Source organism: Prenolepis imparis, unplaced genomic scaffold (genome assembly GCF_030444845.1).
Source record: "Prenolepis imparis isolate NDT839.2.m4 unplaced genomic scaffold, iyPreImpa1.0 SCAF_4, whole genome shotgun sequence".
Classification (NCBI taxonomy): Eukaryota; Metazoa; Arthropoda; class Insecta; order Hymenoptera; family Formicidae; genus Prenolepis; species Prenolepis imparis.
The window spans coordinates 2211464-2232731 of NW_028141162.1; the positions used below are offsets into that span (position 1 = coordinate 2211464).

General features: G+C 40.7%; 1 protein-coding gene across 6 annotated transcripts in view; it reads right to left on the reverse strand.

Annotated features, from left to right (window-relative positions):
• Positions 1-21268, reverse strand: part of LOC145934677 (neurotrimin) — a 363184-nt gene that overhangs the window by 298528 nt on the left and 43388 nt on the right. For 2 of the 6 annotated variants that reach the window (XM_083035309.1, XM_083035306.1), the window contains exons 1-2: positions 18677-20112; positions 12608-12736 (exon numbers count right to left, since the gene is read on the reverse strand). In XM_083035309.1, the coding sequence (XP_082891435.1) occupies positions 12608-12671 (64 nt within the window). In that variant the 5' untranslated portion in view covers positions 12672-12736; positions 18677-20112. Of the gene's footprint in view, positions 1-12607; positions 12737-18676; positions 20113-21268 lie in introns of those variants that run through there. The other 4 variants (XM_083035311.1, XM_083035313.1, XM_083035308.1 and 1 more) reach the window with 3 other exon arrangements.

The following is a 21268-nucleotide window of genomic DNA, read 5'->3' on the forward strand; positions in this document are numbered from 1 at the left end:
GAGATTAAGATGCCAACTTTGTCTCTGAGGAATTTTTTCACAATCCGATGACATTATCACATTCCGAAGCAAACAATCACGGATGCAATCCTTCGTTTGAGTATCTCGAACGAATCGCGAAAGAGACCACGATATAGCATAGACAGTAATTCAATTTAGAAGTCGATCGAAATCTCTGAAACACGCTCCCGAAAAGATTCTCGCGAGATACGTCTCATAAACGCTTTTCGTCTTCGTGCTCCGGTCGCAAATAGTAAATTTTCAACAAGTAGGTCAGAGCCGAGAAACGTGCACACCCTAAATCTAATAAAATTGTAAATACCAGGTCAAATACTTATACTAAGTTGTACCGTACGTGTTTCTCGTATACCCATACGTATCTCGATCTTGGCGTGTATCTGGCATTTATTTTCGGTCGTCTAGTCTTACAAGCCGAGGCTTGTATATCGTGAATCAACTCTATTAACAATTTGCATATACAAAGCAGCGGCGGCCGCATCAGATAGGACTGTGAAAGGCAAACTTCCCATTTTATAACGATTGCTGCTCCTTTCCCGTAATGTAATTAACGCGTATTGTCTAGACCAATATATCGCCAAAATACTTACGGTAAGATGTTGCGCCGTCTGATAAAGAGAGACGATTGTCTCGAATTTTTTCTCAAAGAAATCTGAATTAAAATGTGACTACGCATATAATACGCAGAAATAGAATAAAATTAAAATCACTCGGAATCAAACAGTTTACTGCCCTTATGCTCGCCATAAACATCCGCGATCTATTACCTTTGTAAGTCATCTCGCTATTAACTTCGCTTCGAAAACAGAGGATTTGAAATATAACACATCGATTAACACACAAACAGCACATATCTTCTTTTTAAAAAATCATTCTATTAACAAAATTAAAAATCTCTTGCAATGGACATTGTATTACGTAAAAAAATTTATAAATTTAATTAATTAAATTAAATTCATAATTTAATAACCACAAGAGAATGAATTACATTGTTTTAAATGAAAATATAACAAAATAGCAGATATTTATCTATATGTATTTTTTATATGTTCACCATTTTATAGCTGTCGTGTTCGCGTCTAAAGAATCAATACAGAGTCGTTTTACGAAAATATAAATAAAAAAAAACGGCTGATCCGATCTCAAATGTATCATACATCTTCCTTCATTATCTAAAATTTGATTAACAAGAATAGCGCTGGGTCACCTCGTTTGCTGCAATCAGACCGATCTGGCAATTACTCGAAGGAGTATCGTCACTTTTCGACAAGCAAAATTAACGGAGAAAGAGAGAGATACAAATGGCAGGTCGGGTGCATCGCAAGGAGTGGCAAACGGAAAGAAACTAAACGCAGAGATGAATTTAGGTGGAGAGATACGAAAGATAAAAAAACTCGCTTTCCTCTCTCGTTGTAGAGAGATCCGCGATGTCGTCTCGCGAGAACTCTCGAGACTCGCTACGGCGCCAGATAAGGTAAGGGGGAAGCACGAATTTCTACGTGCTCGACATACGAGCGCGGATCGACCTCGCGTAACGGAACCGGATTTCAGATTCCCAGGATCCCATTGAACAACACGCTACGACGACTATATCAACCCTGGGTCGTATGCAAATCGGTGATCGCGCACGTGTAACATGCACGTAACCGCACACGCAATTCCGAGGGATCCCTTTCGCTCGCCGCGAGTACTTTTCTCGCGGGTGTAAGAGTTAAGAAACGTTCGCATCTCATTCTTTTACGCGTCAGTCTCTTCAAGGAGGGGAGATAAAGATGACGGCGTCGAGGATGCGTCTCTCTCGTTCAGATGTTTTCGAATCCCGGTTAAATCGATCGTAAGCGATTCGATCGCGAGACGCTCGCTTCGAATGAACACGGCGTAAACATTGCCTGATTTAATCCGTATTTAATCGAGTGATGTATAGCGGCGTGGCAGAGAGAAAATAAAGAGATGGGATTTATGAATAATAAATAATAAATCCGCAAAGTAAAAGGTTTCGGATATACATTGTATATGAGATTATATATATATATATATATATATATATATATATATATTTATAAATTTGTATGAAAATTTAGTTAAGAAGATTAAAGATTTTCCGTATATTTGAATTATTTAAAATATATATTAGCGTTTCTCTAATAATAACTGTATGTATTTAGAACGCGCAAAATTTCAAAAATCAAATATGAGAACAAGTATCGAGAGAGAGAGAGAGAGAGAGATAAAAGTCACAAGATTTGCAAGAGAACGTTAACAGTAGTGGAGATGTCTCTAATTGTATCAAGTGTACATCATGATTGGCCATGCTCGTTTATCAACGTTTTACGAACATCGATAAAGAACGAGGTAGGCGACATACCTCGTTAACAGTCGCGCTTTGACCGGTTCAGCTAATTAAGTTTTGAACAAGTTTCGTCTTGCTCGGACCTTAATTTCGCCAAGAAGTTCACCAAACACCGAAAGCAGAGGAGACTCGTAGCAAACGATCCTTTTGGAGATCACTGTGGTCAGCGAAACCAGTATTGGCGAATGAACGGTGCAAATGTCATCGAGAGAATTCGCTAACTTCGTGTACTTAACAGGGACTCGATACCGCAGATGCGGTCCTTGCTGAATGAAAATTAGAGCACGAAATATATATATATATATATATATATATATATATATATTTCGATCGATTAATTACTTGCATTTTGCCGCAATGACATTTTAGAAAATATTGACTTAGGCTGATTGCCGCGGGGCTTGACCTAAATTGTATAATATAAATATATCATAATATTGTAAAATAAAATTTACGCAATATTTCTCTTCGCTGGGATCAGCAAAAAAATTGTTGAAATAATATTTAATTTATTAAATAATATTTAATTCATTTAATTCCAAAAAATTCATTTATATAAAAAATAATTAAATCTGCAAAACAAAACATACGATAAAGTATTATAACTATATTAGCGGATTTTAATTACAGTTAATTCCCTCAGGACTTGTGAAACGCGTATACGCTGAAACATTACGCGCACAATACATACGGAAAATATATATCGGATATTTTAATAGAGTGCATTCCTCTTATGCAATCTGATAAGTTTATTTCTTTCATCCTGTACGAGCACGAATGTACCGCGACCGACTTTACGTCGAGATATTCGCTAAATAACGGGCATGCATAAAGAATAAAGAAGAAAGAAAGAAACAAAAGGGTCGAATTAGACGAACAAAAAAAAGGGAGCGTCTGTATGGTAGCGCAAAAATACATTTGATTTTCATCTAACCAAGGCGGAAACAAGCTTGCCGGCTAGCGAATATCAGACCTTGAGAAAAATAGAGAACAACGAGAGAGAGAGAGAGAGAGAGAGAGAGAGAGAGAGAGAGAGAGAGAGAGAGAAAGAGACGAGCCGAGGGAACACGAACACACGCGGGAAACAAGAGTGCATAGGGTGGTGGGTACTCGGAGCGAGAAACAGGCGAGCTCTAGGAAACGCGAATGCAGCAGTTACGGATTAAGCACAACTAAACATCCCTTAAACAACTCGGTCATAAATTCGCCGGGAAGATTAAGACGCCCCGTGCCGCCCCTGGCTACCCTTTCTCCCTCCCTCCCTCTTTTCGACGTATGCCCTCGAGACTCCGAGATGTTTGCAGGAATACCAGAGGAAGGAGCTTGCGGCTCTCACAGCTTTCATGCTCCACCATTTCTATATTCTCTCTCTATCTCTATCTCTTCCTCTTTACTCTTGCCTTCCCAGCATGTGCATATTCTTCTTTCACCCCACTCACTCGCTGTTACCCTCTCATTCGCCTCCACTAAACCCCTAGCTAAGTCGCCCAACTCAAGCTTTAACTACGTCTGATTATTGCGGCTAGAAGAGATAAATCCACTTAATTTCATTCCCTCAGGCCTAGTAATATCCCTTGCGACTGGCGTCCGCCGCTGTCGAGAATTCAGGAAATAGTCGCGTTTAGGAAATAGCGGGACGTCCTGATTCGCCCACGGCCCTAAAGTTTCAACCAAGTCGCGCGCACGTTTCATGCGTACGTTGATAACGGTCGATGTGCGGGAAAACACTATGAATACCGCCACGTCGTCGAAACAGAGCGGAAATCCTCGCGTATATTAACGACGTTTGCGTTTAGCGAACATAAGTTGGCGCGACACAAGATCGATATCGATGGTGATCGATAACTCGAGCCGAACGCGATTTCGTAATCTTTGCGTAAACTATTTAGGTTCACATATTATGTGTATATTACGTGTTTGTATACGTATATACAATACATATCTTTCAACTTATTGCTAGGGTAGAACGAATCGCGGACTCGAGCGGAATCGACGCTCAATTAATTCTCCTTGTCCCGCATCTCCTCTTCCTTTTTCCTTCTTCCTCGTTACGGTATAAATAGAATTTCCCGTGAATTCAATAAAGGAGATCGCGACCACCGATAACCGATAGCGAGGGGAAGGAGTTGCGCGGCTCTCTTCCTCTCCCTATCTCTTTTTCTGTCTTCCGCCCCGTACGGCATGTATCGATTTTCCTTCAAAGCGTATTAGAGGTATTCCGAATATACTTTCCGTGTCGATGAGTAGCTATCCGAGGTGATGGGCCGTTAAAAGCTGTTCTCGGTCAAGTGTGGTAAAGTGCTTGCACGGATCGATGGAAACGAACTCGCGCGACGTTAAATGAATGCCGCCAGTGTCTCGGTGGAAAATCTTCAAGGAGAAATTCTCCTCTCAAAAATTCATCATCCTCTTCCGACCGTACGTACGCTGTTTCCAAAGCAAACACAGCGAGTTAAACGTTACTTTAGACATAATATTGACACTGAAGCATCTACGCGGAACGTTGCTGCATTTACTCTTTAAAACAAAGAGATATTTCCTCCCCCTCCCCCCTTCTCTCTTTCACCCCCTTCACCTCATCCTGCTTATTTTTCGAAATACAGCTTTGTAAATCGTTTTAATAGCGACGTACGTTTACGCGCACGCGCACGATGAAAAATCAAGTTACAAACAAAGATGAGAGTCTTTCTTTCCATTAAACCGAAATACAGTTTGCTCTCCTCCACGGATACATCCGCAAGTATTCGTTCTTCGCATTCCGTCTATCCCAAGCCAATGTTATTGCTTATCGGGACAACGGATCGTAAATTGAAAAATAATTCCAACTAATTTTTTTCTCTCAATAACAATACCTATCCAGGTCGCTTGGAATTGCGTTACATCCCGACGATACCGAACAGAAAGGATGAGAGGGAAACAATAATCACAAGAATCGATCGTACAAAAGGATCGAAAAAGACACCGGATGCCGTATAATTTTACCAATAGTTATCAAAACAATTGTTTTCTATAATGAATTAGACTAAATTAATATTCCAGTCGATTTTAATTTACCAATAAAATACTGCCAAAAAAATTCAAAAGTTATAACGAAGGGAGAAGGGGGGAGGGGGAATATTAAATTGCGCATTAATGTCTTTTAATCTTTTTCAATAGCTTTCGTGGAAAATTTTTTATCCGGCTTAGCGTGTTCCAAGCTCTTCGGCGAAATATTTTCCATGATCTTCTTACCAAGTCTCAGTGGATCAAAGAATAACTTTGCGAATAAAAGGGGGACTGACGGGGGGAGGGAGGGAGGGAGGGAGGGGAAGAGGAAAGAAGGGGAAAGAATGACCCTCGTTCGCTTCGGAAACATATGTCTTCCAAGTTACGAGGTGACTCGGGCAAACTACGGACCATTTCAACGTTAGCCTCGTAGATGCCCCTTGAACTTACGTGCTCGTTTCGCCGGTTCGCCTGAATCGGCGTCTGAACTACGTTAATGGCTCCGAACCGGAATTTTGCCGTAACTGCACGCGTTTCGGTTTACACGGCGTAGAACGTTGTTAACATCGCGTTTTGAATAGGCACGAAGTGTAACGAGCTCCTCGTGTATATGCATTGATTAATCGATGCGGCAACAACTCGATTTATTAGAGCGTTAACGAAGCTTAAATCGTGACCTGAGTTTCGATGCTTTAAAACTTTAAACAACCGCAGATCCATATCATTATCCATTTTTTATATTGTTTGTACTTATTTGCTTATTATTTTCTCCTACGTAGATTTCATGGATTATTAAAATAGAAGAAAGAAGAAAAAGAAAACAAAAATGCGTGTGTGCTGTGTTGTGTAGAAAAGAAAGAGTAAAGAGTTACTGATAATATTATGCGAATAAATTAATATACATATATATGTATAAATAAATATTTAACAAATATATAATATTGTGTATAATATCATATATACATATATATGATTTAAATAATTAATCAATATCTGTAAAGCTTCTTTCAATGAATTGAAACGTTTTTCTTCTTTACGAACTGAGAAACGTCAAGTTATAAGCTCTTATACGATGCTATTAAAATTTGTCTACGATATCCACGGCAGTAACTGTATACTTTGCCCAGTTTTAAGGGAAAACTTCGGTCTTAATCTTCGCGCGCGTATATCACCAGCCCGAAAGACACTTAAAAGTAAGTTTCATAAACTCATCGCCAAGTATATCAGCGTATCGCCCGTCGACTATGATACACCATGGCGGATATCCAATGCAAAAGTTGATACTTTCATATCCTACGTGCGGGGATTTTTTTTGCGACTCAAGCATGCGAGCTTATTCTCATTATCAGTTCCTATTCCGCCCTAGTAACGTGATAGGAAAACGACAATACGTGTTATCGGTGCCTATTCGAACCTATTCCAACACGCTTCTCTATTTCCTTCGTCGATACGCATCCCGATACACCAGAGCGATTCAATGCGAGCGCATCCCATTAACGTGAGAAGGACAGATTCGGGCACGTAATAGAGAATCGTGTCATCGTAAGATAAAGAGTACACGTTATATTATTTTCCTCTCGTCCCCTTGTGTGTGTGTGTAGTCAGGAAAAACTCGTCGTTTATTTCGGAACAGAAACTGTCGACATCTTTCGCGAATATTTTTGCACATAGTTTTGTAAATAAATTCAGAAACAGCGAGAAGATTTGCACATTTCTCTAAAATATTAATTTATCGTCCCTATTTTGAGCCATTTTTTCTGCATGTCCAGAAATTGCTATTCCAATGCCTCTATATTTGCTGCCCGTTTTCAAATATTCACGTCTTTTTATATATAGTTTTTTTTCCCCCCATAAATTCTAATTCTGCAATAATTTTAGCTGGCATAAATTTTCACGTTTCTCAATTGAGAATTCATCTCATTACGCAACAATTGCATTATTGCAGAACGAGTATGAATTATACGAAAAAAATGAGTTCTCTAAAAAATTAATTTTCTTCTTCCGAAATAATAGTGTGACGTACCTTGTAATTGGATTAAAAATATCGTGTGAAAACAATTTCTGTGGAGCAATGAATAATAAGCCATTTTGAAAGCCTCTTCTGATCGCTAAAAAGTTTCTCCCGTTATACGTATAACATATGCTTTCTCTGCAATAACGGATTCAATTACTTTCTACCTAGTTATCCCATCATCCCCTTCCGCACGACCAATCTTTTTTACGCGGAAACAGGAGGAAAGTAGCAGCTTACCGACGTTGAAATAACGCCGACGATACGAATTCTTCCTGGAAAAGTGGCGTATATACGGTAACCATCGATGGACAGAAAGGCACGCGACACCTATGTAGTTAAGTAAGTACGGTAAAAGGCGGCTCTTCTCTTCGAAGACCGACATCCAAGTATTACGTCGATATTTCTTCGCTCGACGTTTATAATAACCGACCCTCTCTCTCTCTCTCTCTCTCTCTCGGACGTATAAAACAATACTGAAGGCACCAGTTTATATACATCACAGGCAACACTTTTATGCTCGAACGCGCTGTCGCGACGTCAACGTCGCCGAGAGCCCGGTACTAGCCGAGAGTGATCTGTGTATAGGTGCGAGAGACGAAGTTTAACGACAAACGAGGTTCATTATACCCGAGAAAACAAGGCCCGCAATGTATACACGGTCGAAGAAAAATATAGCGGCATCGATCGCACGCAACGACGATATATCTTGGCACCTAGACATCTCGCGGCTTTGCCAACGAACGTAGATAGGTATAGGTACGTACTTTAAAGTAAACGCGTCATACAAACTACTATAGGGGCGGTTCTAGTTCTATAGTTTCCAATTTCGCCCCGATAGGATGGAAACTAAAGTGTATACTCACTAACACGCGACAGATACAAAGACGCACACGTTAGAAGTGATTAATTAATTTAATCAACGCCAAAGAGCGCCGCGAAGCGCCCGATCAAAGAGAATTATGCAAAATTTGACTAAGGTAGCGTTGTCGCACGCATAATCCGCTTCAATGCGAGCATTCTCTCGTGTAACATGCTAGAAAATAAAATTACGAGTAACATTATATCGAATAATGTCACGTTGTACTCAAAATACAAATGGTGCAATTCCGTTTTTCCGATACTTTACCGGATATTTTACATCCAGTGTGTATTCTCGCGACGAAAAAAAAAAAATAAAAAAACTAACGCACGACGTCAATCATGTTTCACCCTTTTCATTGTCGACGCCTTGAAATTGATATGGGAACGTCGAGGGGATATCCAGGGTCATAGATCCGACGGGATACGGGCGACACGGATATAGATATCGGTTGTATCTATACATCTTTATCTCGGCCGCGATTGCATTGTTAGCATGGAGCGTATTGTTTGAACGTCATATCGGCGCGAGGCCTCGGGCAACCAATCAGCGTTTGCGGTAGCCGTGCCTTATCAAAGATTTCCGCCACCTAGCCGCAGGGCTTAAATCAACCTACCACCCTCCGACGAGCTCCTTTCTACGGTTTGCGAAACTCTGTCGCGAGCAGCAACACGAATTGGTACTCGCAATAAGAGATCAAGAACCCTAATTGCCAGAGTTCTCTCGGCGGGTGAGAGAACTTGTAATGAGTGCGCGTGCGCGCGATCGTTGCCCGCAATCTTCGAATGAACATGGCATCGATCGATTAGTTCGACGAGGCTATGGTGGGGTTAAAAATTAGGGTTAGCGTATAATTATGATCGCGAGCGCGTTCGAAGATCCCTCGTGTACCCGAACATTCGCGACAATTTATAACAATTTAATTATCCGCACGCGATACACGCGCGCGTTACATTAATTAATATTCATCGATAATGGAATACTAGACAACACGTTCGTCGCGATATAACCATATGGCGCTCATCAAGCAATAATAAGCAACGGTAATTACCCGTTAATTGGATGACGCCGCGTTTTAATAACCATTTCGCAATATGGAAATGCGCGACAGCCCGGCGACAGGTCATCAATGTGAGAAAATCCTAAGGGCATTCATAAATAATTTGCGTAAACGGCAACCGCGAGCACGTAAAAATTGAAAAGAGAAAAAAGGGGGGACGTACGTACGTATGAAGAGAAAACGTACAAAAGGGAATAAAATCTGACTCGTATACAATTTTCTGCTATACGACACCGTATACGCTCGTCGCATACATACATCAGTCTCGGTGTCGTCGGCTGCATTTACGCCCGCTTTACGATCTCGAGAGTTACTCGGCCGAGCGACTTTAACGTATATAAATCTCTCGCCACGTCGTCTTTAATGTCATATCCGGCGGTCGCCTCGTCAACGAAACGTTCGGTAAATTGGTGACGTAATTACGGCTCTTCGCTCGCCCACGGGCTTACCTGTCTCGCGTGGAATTGCTCGTAAACGGCCGATCGCACCCCTGTATCAATCGGCGTGAATACGCATACATATACGTTCGCGTCATGGACCTGCTGTTACCCAGCTGTGTCCGTTCGTCTAACTATACACTCCGATTTACGCGCATCCGATGTTCGCATAGAGAGAAAGGGGACGTAGTGAAGAGACATGAAGAGACGCGGGTCTCGTTAATTTTTCGCCCGGTGTCGCATCATTGTTTGCCCGGGGAAAAGGGTGCTTATTGCCCACAGCTCGAAAACTATCGCCGGTGCATGTTGTTTGTATGTACATACACGCAAGTTTGTAAAGAGGGCGAGAGGACACGAACCTCGCTGCTGCCTGCTGCACATCCCCATTTTAATGATTTCGATCTAACAAGCGCGCTTGAAAAGCCGTGCTTGAGTCTCGAGAGAGAGAGAGAGAGAGAGGAATCGACTCGATCTCGAATTCGTTAAAAGATCAAAAAGCTAGTAGTGGATCTCGCAACTCTACACGATTCGATCAAGTCTGTATATTAATTGTCGAGACTTTGGATATATCTTTTTAAACTTAAATCAATTTTTTTTATCGCAGTATAGCATGTGTGCAAACTATTATTTCTATTCAAATATAAATAAAAGAAGCGGAGAAATATGAGATATTAATCGAAATTAAGTCAACGTTTTATATGCCTACGGTAATGAACGGTGATCCTTTTTGCAGATAAACAAAAAATTACTTTCTCTCTCGTGTCACGCATTTCTTATTTATAAATATCTTTCTTTTGCGACATTTCCAAGAAGATCATTCTTTTATAGATGGTATCACGCGACTTTCGATTGGTATCGAAATGGGAAGCGAGTAATGAAACTTTCCTTGCCGTTGTAGAGAGTAGGTCACCCAGGTATTGAAACGGCCGGGCTGATGCTCTCTATATATTTTCGCTCTCTCGCTCCGTGCGAGCGAGAGAGTCGCGGATCAGCGGACAATCATACTTGAATAGACGTCGCGCGCGCACACGAGAGAGACCCCGATGTGCGTATCCGCGCGGACACGCGTTGATTCGAAATCATTGTGCCATGCCGTACCGACAATCGAACCCCGACGAGCCTCGAATTTCGTATGCTATCACACGAATTTCACCTTCGAACGTACCGATGATTCGCGCGGAAGGATCACAAACGCAGAGAGAAGATCGCTCCGTTCTTTCTCGCGAAAAACAAAAAAAATATCGTTCCACGACTTGGATTAGATGATGGTGAAAAAAAAAAGAAAAAAAAACAGAACGACAATCAACGGGGAATCGCGTCGCGTTTCGAGCCTTTCGCGCGCACAGATATCCGTAAATTTAACTTTCAAATTTCACGCACCTATTTCAGGACGAATTCTTGTATCGAAACCCGCGAACGAAGAAATGAAAATCTTTCGTGATACGACTCGCGAGACAGTGTCTGTGCGAATAAGGGATTCCTTAAAAGTGCGCACGCGATGAAGCCTGAAGCACGATTGCATCAAGAATGTACGTTAAATAATCGCCTTCGCGATACAGAATACAGGGATATACATTTTTCCGTGTATAACAGTCCTACTTTCGTGATACCCATAGATATACACAGGAAGAAAATTGGATTAAATAAAATTATCGCCGATCAATTTCGTTAAAAATAACTCCAAATCATATATCACCGCCGGCCGCATGTATCAATCAGCGTATATTTTCGATTCTATCTTGAACATATTGCGCTTCGGAAAAATAGAGACGCTCTCTCGACTATTTATATATAAAATTCCTATGATTCGTTTACAAACATATATTTCCTATATTGTTTTTTCGCGATATTTATTGAATATTCTTAAAACCTGTAGTGCACGGTATTCAAAAAAATACCGCAGATATATTTCATTTAGACACTACTACGCTCGTTGTATAAACAACGCGCAACATGAATCCATCAAACGCGCTATCACCATAATTCAACCGTGTATTTCGACCATATCTCTGAGTTATTTCACGTTTTATATGGCTCGTAATAAAAAAAGGACAAAAGAGCGTAAAAATCAAAAGCAAACGGATAAATTATAACCATTATATAAAATCGATCATTTTATATCAAAAATTATGTGTCAATATCTTCGTATTGTTACGGTATAATGGGCAGGGTTTGGTAAATAATAAATCCGCGTTTGATGTGCTCGTATAAATAATACTATTATTGCGTGCTGTTATTTTTTTAAATAGGATTGTAATATTTTTTAAGAAAGATTCTGAAAATATCGGTAAGCAATTTTTTTAAATAAATTTCTCATCAAAGGAGAAGCAAGAATGAAAAATAATGAAAGCAATACTATATATAAAAGATTTTCAGTTTAATTTCATCTTTTGACCGTTTAATTGTAGAAAACCGGCGAATATTTTCGAAAATATAATTTTTACTATGTAATTTCGATCTTTTCATCGTAAAATTATTTCCCTGATTATTAAACAATTCGAATCTATCGAAGAAAAGTGGTGCACAATTATTTAAATTCAAAGGACTATAAAAATTCAAATAATGTACTAAATCCATATCTAGTTTTCGCGTTACGGTTGAATTATGGTCAAGATAATTAAATCAGGTGACGATGAAAAATACTCTTTGACTTAAAGAGCCTGCAATTGTCAAAAACAAAATTTCCAATTTATTTTCGTAAATGATATATTTATCGAAGAAGCATGAAATTTATATATTCTATTTCCATTTGATTTATTCCATAGTTTAAATGTAAAAAATGATTACCATATAGTTACACAGTATTTTTCAAAAGTTTACAGACTTTTTACGGCAAATTCTCACACTATCGACATAATCATGATTTCAACTTGAAAGGACTCACCATTATTAATCGCAGCCAAAGCGACGGCACCGAGCAGCCATGCGACGACGCTGACGGCGGACATCTTCGTTTCCCTCGTCGCGATTTTCTCCTCACATAATACGCGCCTTGCGTGCGTTAGAACGAGCTCTGAAACCAAGAAGAGGAACGCATTACGTTAAACCGCGCGTACACAATGTGTCACAAGATATTACAAGTTCGGTCGCGCATTTATCTCACAAAGACGACGCTTTCGTAAACACCTGGGTAAGTGCTGCACTGCCGTTGCTAGAATACCGGCGAGGAAAGCCGAGAAAACGATCGCGTTAACGTCGCTATTTGTTATTGCGTAATCTCGCATGTTGTAAGCATCCCTTTAACCCCCACAACGGATATTCGTTCGATTATGCGCGTGTTTAAAAAAAATATATATATTTTTATACCTGGAAACATACAAATATGTAGCCTTCGATTTTTATTTTCTTTAGTATACCTTTATACAGTGATTTGAAATAAAGGTATTTATTTTTTTAAGCATGCATGCTTTATTATACGTGTTTCTCTCTCGAGGAGAAAATTTATTTCTTTTACGCGCAACTCGAAGATTATGCAATATTCTTTTCTTGTAGAGGCATCTACGAAAGATACATATCTCGAGAAATAATATTCTATTTAACTTACAAACAACAGAGGGGAAGACAAAGTCTCTGCGAATATAAAATATTTTTTCTCTCCGACTATCTACAATAACACAGGGGAAAAAAAACAAGATAAACGTGTCGTACAATTCTTGCAACAGACATGAATATTCATTTGCTGGTTATTATAGTAATATTGGTTGTTATAACTAGACATACATATATGTATATACATATAGAAATGTTTTCGTCGCAAGAAAAATAAGTTCACTTTAGAAGAAAAATAATCATTGGAAACGAGCGGATCTGTAGCTAACGATTCGAGAATTTTCTCTGCATCTACGCGAGACATAGCAAGCTGAAAAGCTAAACGTGAGAAGAATTTGCGCTGATGGTACCACTTATTCATAACGAGGACAATTTCATCGCTCTGACACGATCGATGTCACGAGATGCGTTCGCAGAAACTAAAAATCAAACCCATAACGAATCGCTCCTGTAATCCGGTGCGGTAAAATCGCTGATAAAAGATATATTGATATGAAAAGATGTGCAGAATTTTTCAGATTTTTCAAACTTTCGTTGATATATATTGAAATTCTTGACCAATATAATATCTCTAGTAAAAGTTTGACTTGAATATTTTCTCATAATTTCCGAATACATATTAAATTCTAAGAAGAGTTATGGAACGCTTTAGATTTTTATTTAGATTATTAATTATTTAGCTCGAAAACTCTCTTTATCGGTGTAGTTTTGGTTAAAGGAAAATGTATACCTGACTAAAAAGAAATGTTTACATTGAATATCGAAATAAAATATATTCCTACGTCTATATATGTGTGGAAAAATCTACTCCACAAATGGCACAGGAATCCTTATACGAGGGAAAGCGTGAGAAGCCTGGAAACAGGCTGTATGGTCGCACGCGGTCTGTTGAAAATTTTATTCGAGAATTTCCCGGAACATGCGGATGATTTCCTCGAGCGTTCTCTGCTCCGCGAAATGGTTCCGGGAAGCTGCTCATTCGTCACGTCGAGATAGCGTCGTTCTTGGACGGATCCGCGAAAGACGCGACCTTCTCTTCTCCCTTTACGTCGGTATAACCGTTAGCGGAATGGGTCGCCGTGCCTCTCATCCTAGAGTCATCTTCAACTCTGTGACGCGATCCATTTATACAAATCAAACGGGGGCGTATTTACGTCAAAACATAATCACTTCTGTTTATTTTCGCTAAATGTTTCATCTCGTGAAACGCTACAAATTGGCAAATTAATCATGACTTATATAATGAAATTAAATTAAATTCCTTTGCTGTTTAATCAGTTTGTGATAGATTGACATTAACAAAAAAATGAGCTGATATGTCTTTTTGTGACTTCTCCACTATCGACGTAAGATTTTAAAAATTGTACAGATTAAATTAATTTGCTAAATTATACACGTGTAATTTTTAGCGCAGATAAAATCTCGAACAATACAGCAGAGGATTATAATTCTATCTGTATCTCTTTTGTCTATCGCTTGAGGGAACACGCGATACTAGAATGCCAAATAAATGGTTCTTCTTTTTCTTTTTTTTAGCTCACTCCTACCCCCTATCTCCCCTCCCCTCTTTCTCTCTCTCTCTCTTTCTCTCTTTGTGTCCAGCAAGAGTAGGAGAGCAAAATAGCTATCGCTCTATCCGCATCGACTGCTCTCGCAGCTTCCACACAAACCAGGCAACCCTTCAGACGCACGTTTCCCGCTGGCTCTCCGCTCCTTTCATCTCGGTTCGCTTTTACTTTATGCACCGGTTGTGCACCGCGCGCGCGAACTTTATACCGTCGTACACCGTGTGCTTCGAAAACCCGAAAATTCTGCTTTGCTACGGTATCGTGAGACGCCCACAAGCCATACGTTTTCGGGCACAATTTCAGCGCGCCTTCGCGCGGCGCGCACATAAGTAATATGAATAATACAAAATGAATTTTTCGCGGCAGCTTCCCGGGTTCGTAATAAAATTACAATATCGCGTTCGCATATTTTATCGTACTTTATAATCCTATACGACGAGCTCTCATACATATTCTTCCGCAGCGCGCGCGCGCGCGCGAATATGTGTGTGTGTACGTGTGAGAATATGTATATACATATATGAACTTAATATCGAAAAATCTCGCCGAGAAGAGTTGTGTCGCATGTACGCGCGTAAAATGCATTAATCAATATACGTATTTTATAAAGTTATTATTGAGAGAACTGGTCTTTTTCCTCTTTCTCTCTCTCTTTCTCTCTATAATGTATTCTCGTATTATAAAATCTTCACTCTGCGAGACTTTTGTGTAATAATATAAAAATAGAATGAACGCAACACACACACACGGAGGCGCGTTGCTTTTCTCAGTAAATAACAAAGAAACCTGCAACGTGTGTCTTGATGATCTTGATTAGACTATGACAGAAAATATCAGCCAGAGAGGAAAGGCAACTGTTGCTTCGTTTATGCGCGAGGGAAAAACACGTGCGCGCAACGCTTATAAAATATGAAATCGTATCCAGAACATTTTTCAAGATAAAAGACCAAACGCACTTTCTTGCGAGTGCCTGTACCACTAAAGCAGATTAAACTGGAATGTCGTGTAGCTTTCGTTTATGCGCAGTCAGACGATAAGATCTTTTTATTTGTATTATCTGCAGCGTCCACGCTGATGCAGAAACGAAAAAATGCGCGAAGCACGCTGAGTTAAAGAGATAAGGGTAATTTTGAAGAAAATTTTCCAAGCAGATAAGAAAATTTATAAGAAAACTTGAAAAAGAGACCATTAATTACAACGTGGCAAAATGTGTGTATTTTCAAGAGCATTGCAAGATTGTGAGATTTTAGAGAGCGAAAAAGAGATTAAAATGTGTTGATGCGTACATAGACAAAAGCGCTTTTGCAAAATATATTTCTTCCATATCGGTAACGCGTGATATTTCAACATTTCCTAATTAGCAAACAGTTATAATTAATGTAAAAAAGAGCGAATTATTCGAACCGCCGAGTAGAATGGCGATGTGAATCGAGCGAAAATAAATGTTTGACATATACTACTTTTCATGCGCGCGTAATTAATTTCTATATTAATTTTAAATTCCGCTTCCGTCCCTCGCCCTATCGTCCCCCCGACCGGACTCATTTATATCGAGGTACATTTAATCTCTCGTGGATGTAGCGATCACCGTCCGACGATGACGTCGAAACAACAGGGATTACGCGTATCAGAGACGCAACTTTGCCAACTTTCGCGAGCCCCTCATCTCCATAATTTAAAAACGAAAAGTTAAATTAACCCTTCGCGATCCCACTCCCTTTCCTCTCGTATGCCTAAAACCCGGGCGCGCAATCTAACGCAACAATAAATAACGCTCGCAATTAGCAGCCTCGCGCGCGGAAGCGTAATTTTTCGTAGCGAGACGCACTGCCGCTCTTTTATCTCGTCGGGCCGATCTCCACCAACCTCGTGCGACACACACGCTTTCGTGAGATGTCACGCGGTGGCTCTTTAAAACGTTTATTTACACAGCGCAAACACATTTTTCACTCTCCGCGGAGGAGGGCGCGAACTCGCGAGCAACATTATTGATCTCATCACGTAACCGGCATCCACGATCGTTAATGTCATTATCGGTACGAGCAATAACGACGACGGCTAGATCGCTATCGCGCTTGGATGTCGCACGAGATGTCGATCGATCAGCAAGGTAAGGACTGGCCGCGGGTGAAATGATGGCGCGATCTCACGACAAACCGGCGACAGGCACAGCCGGTAATATACTCAATGTAAACGCGCGTAAGTGCTATTAATAAGAAAGGGGGAATGCATGATTGAATAACACACCGCGCGCGCACGAGAATGCAGTCTACGCGAATAAAGCGTATTTTGCACGGGTTATCTTGATGTAACATGTTGATGGACACAACTGGAGTGTGTAAAGATCATACAGGGGGTAAAAAACACGCGCGATTGTAACGGGGAGATTTGCCGACACGATGGACTGCTTGACTGCCTCGCGTACATCGCGAAAGTATATGAAACGCTCGTTTCATATACGCATATATAAAGGTCGCTTCCCCGGGTAACACGACGGAGGGTGAAATTTTGGCGCAAACGCATATATAACACCGAAACACAATGGCCCCGGTATTTATTCGCGCTAGACACACACCTATAGACGCACTTCCGGAAACGCGACTCATTACATTCACCTCCACGTAAATGGGATACACTAGCCCAAGGTACTTTGTTGTTCGCTATCTTACGAGCGTCTGCGGATGCTTATAAAATGGGGATAATTAATGCAAGACGCTTAGAGATAACGGGTACACCAATCCGCGGTTATCTCGCCTTAGCCTTTGTCTCGCAGATAATCTTGCATCCGCCGCATCTTTACAGGCACCAAAAACGCATTAAGATAATGCTACGTGATATGAAGATCCACGCGCGCGACTTGGCGACTTCAGACAATTTCTGTAACTGTGCGAAAATGCAATTTCCCAAAAGCGCACTTTGCCCACTATAAATATAAATTCATATACCGGTATACAATATTCCAGAATCGTTAGCCACAAAAATCCCAGCTCTTTTTTTTCAAAGTAATTAAAATATATGTACCCGGTACTCGTTTTTTTTTTTTTTTTCATATTTTGATGCATTCTATACGCAATAAAATTTGCCACAGAGAGAAATGCCTAACATTCGCACGCTCATTGTTCCGTTCCGCAGCATTGTATTCTGTTTTCATTTAATTCGCGAATTACATTTTTACAATTTACAATCTTTCGCGGAAAATAATTTTACATTTTTCATAAAAGATGTTATGTTGATAATAGTGTTACAAAACGCAAACATTATACATCACGAAACAGCGCTCCATTTCTCACGGCGAATAAATCGAAATTACTTACTTGAAATTAATGGAATTATGATTGCGCGTTCGATCGATGTAATTAGCTGGTACCAATATTTGATGAGTCTAAGGTACATATTCGCGCGAGCTAGCAACTAAATATCGCGCTGGAGCTTTTGACGCTGCAATGCGGCGAAAAACAGAGGCAAATCCACGAGAGCTTCGACAAGATCGAATATTATGTAATAGCATTAGTTAGATTACAATGCATTATAGCTTAATTAATTGGAGATAGTAATTAAATGATGTATATAATATGAGATAACGAATATTTAGTTACGTTATAGCAATGTATATTGCGCACAAATATTACACGATTCGGACATTTTGAAATTCATGTAAATCAGTTTGAAGAAAATTCGGTATAATTTCGACAAGATGATAATGTATATCAGTTTATATTCCTTTTGTGAAAAGAAAGATACGTCATATATGCTGATAATATTATTTAACATGAAATGATAGAGAAGCAAGAGTTTTTACGCGAAATTTTATGCAAGAGTTTTATCATTTCGCTTACCTATCGCTAATTGTCGAGAATCGTTTTCACTTTGAGATCATCGTCGAAAAAGCGCGTCCGCAGAATATAACGTGCCAGTCTCGCGTGCCTTTCTTGTTCGTCCCTCGAAACCGTCCGCGACCACTTGTATCTCTTCGTGCGGATCCGTCACTCGCGGCGATCGGAGCACTCGACAGAGCACGCGAAGACACTGTCGTTAATAACCAACCGTCGCAATCACTAAGCCGCAAACCAGCCGCGGCGCGACCGGAGAAGAAGCTCGTCCATGAGAGGCGACGAGAGCGGGCTCGAGGAGCTCGCGACGCGTCGCACGAAACTTGTGTCGCACGATATTACGAGCACGATATACGATGAGCGCCACCGAGAAAATCACGTTCCCCTATATCACCCTCCTATTCGCCCGCTCTCTCTCTCTCTCTTTCCTTCTCTTCCCGAGTCGCGGCTAATTAATCCCGAATACGAGGCGCGATAATGAGAATCCCGCGGGCGAGTTTTAATTAAAACTCCGGGCCACCTATAGCCCCCCTATAGTCGCTCGCATGGCGTACTTGACCTTCTCCACGCGGGAGATTTAATTGAATCCTCGTCGGTGGCGAGCCGCGACGATTATGCGTATATGCGTGGATTAAGCGGGCTCGCATGTTCGTCGTTGCCGCGGTACATGCCGCACGTAGGTAGGATACACGCCACGTTGATCCATGCTCGCGTTTATATCGCGGTGGATCGCGGTGGTATATCAGCTGATCCACCGAAACCCGTATGTCGACCGATCCAGCCACCGCGAGAGCCTCTATCACGGGCGAGCTCGGTGTTACGGTCTGTTCGCGTCTGGCCGCTACTGTCCTCCGCTACTGCCCGACTCGTTACGGTCTGTCACTACTTGTCGCCCGCGCGACTGTCTTTCACTGTACCGCCTGTCCGCGTTACGATCCTGTTTACCACTGTTGTCTCCGGTACCGCACTGTCATCGCTTTACGACAGCGAATGCTCGTCGATATCTCTATCTCTCTCTCTCTCTCTCTCTCTCTCTCTCTCTCGTATTCTCGGGGCACACTTGACTCGCGACTAATCAGTCGAATCGTCACTCTCGTGTCACTCTCGACGTTCACCCTCGACAGCCGCCAGTGTTCCGGCGGCTGACACTCGCGCGAACTTCGGGACCACTCGCGTTCAATTACCCGCTTATCGTCGACGAGTGGTCGTAATCATCGCGGCCGCGATTCCCTCATAATCGCGACCAGTCCCGCCGTTCACTGGAAGGATTCGCCCGGCGAGGGTGTCCAGAGGTGCGCGCGCGCGCGCGCATGTGAATATATCTGTTGTGTATATACGCGTGTGTATATATGTGTATATGTGTGTGAATGTGTATGTACGCGCGCCCGTTAGGATCCAGGTCCGACCGTGGCGCGATGCGATGGAGAACTGACGTCCTGACGGGCTGCAGCGCCCCGACGACGGGCGTAGGGCGAACCATCCGCCGTGAAGCGAGCGGCGGGAGAGAGATCCGCCAGCCCATTCCCTCGTTCCAGCCACCCCGGTAACCCCCTTTGCCGGGCCACCCACGGTGCTCCGCTTTTGCCCGTGCCACCTTGTCGTCGAGAGGGCAGCGTCGTACGCGCCACCGCGCGAAATTGCACGAAATTTTCGAAAGTGCAGCCTCGCTTCCCCTCGTGCGGATCGAAATCGAATTTTTCGAGATCTGGCTTTTACGGAGAGACAAGAAATCATTCGGAGATTCGGGAAATACGTCAGCGGGAAAAAAGTGTTTTCTAGCGACCAAATATTTGGATTCCGACTGATGTTAATCACACATCGATATATGGACTCTAGAATATTTTTATTACTTTATTACCGAAATAATAAATCGTTCGATTGTGTGACTGAATTATAAACTGAATATATATACTTTGTTTTAAATGTGCAAAATCGACGTAAAATTCATTTGCATTCAACTTATTTGATTATAAAGATATTTTCCTCTCTTTCATATAAAACATTTGAAAATAGTATAATGAATAGAAACTGAGGCAAAGTACATACACAGTTGGAAAATTTGTGTTTTCTTGTTAAAAACGGTCCCCGTTAAAATTTTTGTGTTAAATATTTAACACATTCATGTGTTAATTTAACATATTGCTGTTATGTTAATTGGACTCAAATGTTAAATTATTAAAACAACTAAAAAAAAGTGTAAAAATAACAAAATGTATATCTATTTTTTATTTTACACAATAAATATGTTCGGTATTATTAGTGACAAGATTTATCTGTTAAAATTTACAGAAAAAAATGTTAATTTTACTTTATAATATAAGTGGGGGTGATAAAATGTAAAATTAACAATTTTTTAAGTTAATTTTTACATTAAAACTATGTTAATTTTACACAAAATTTATTTTAAGTTTATTTGAAGTTTGCATTTATTTTATGTTAAAATATTAACACAATATTCGTGTCACCATTTAACATATCCGTATTATGTTAAATTAACACAAAAATTTCTGTGGACCGTTTGGGACAGGTGATATTTGTTAAATTTAACACAAATTTTTCAACTGTGTATATATATGTGAAAATACTCTTGAAATATAA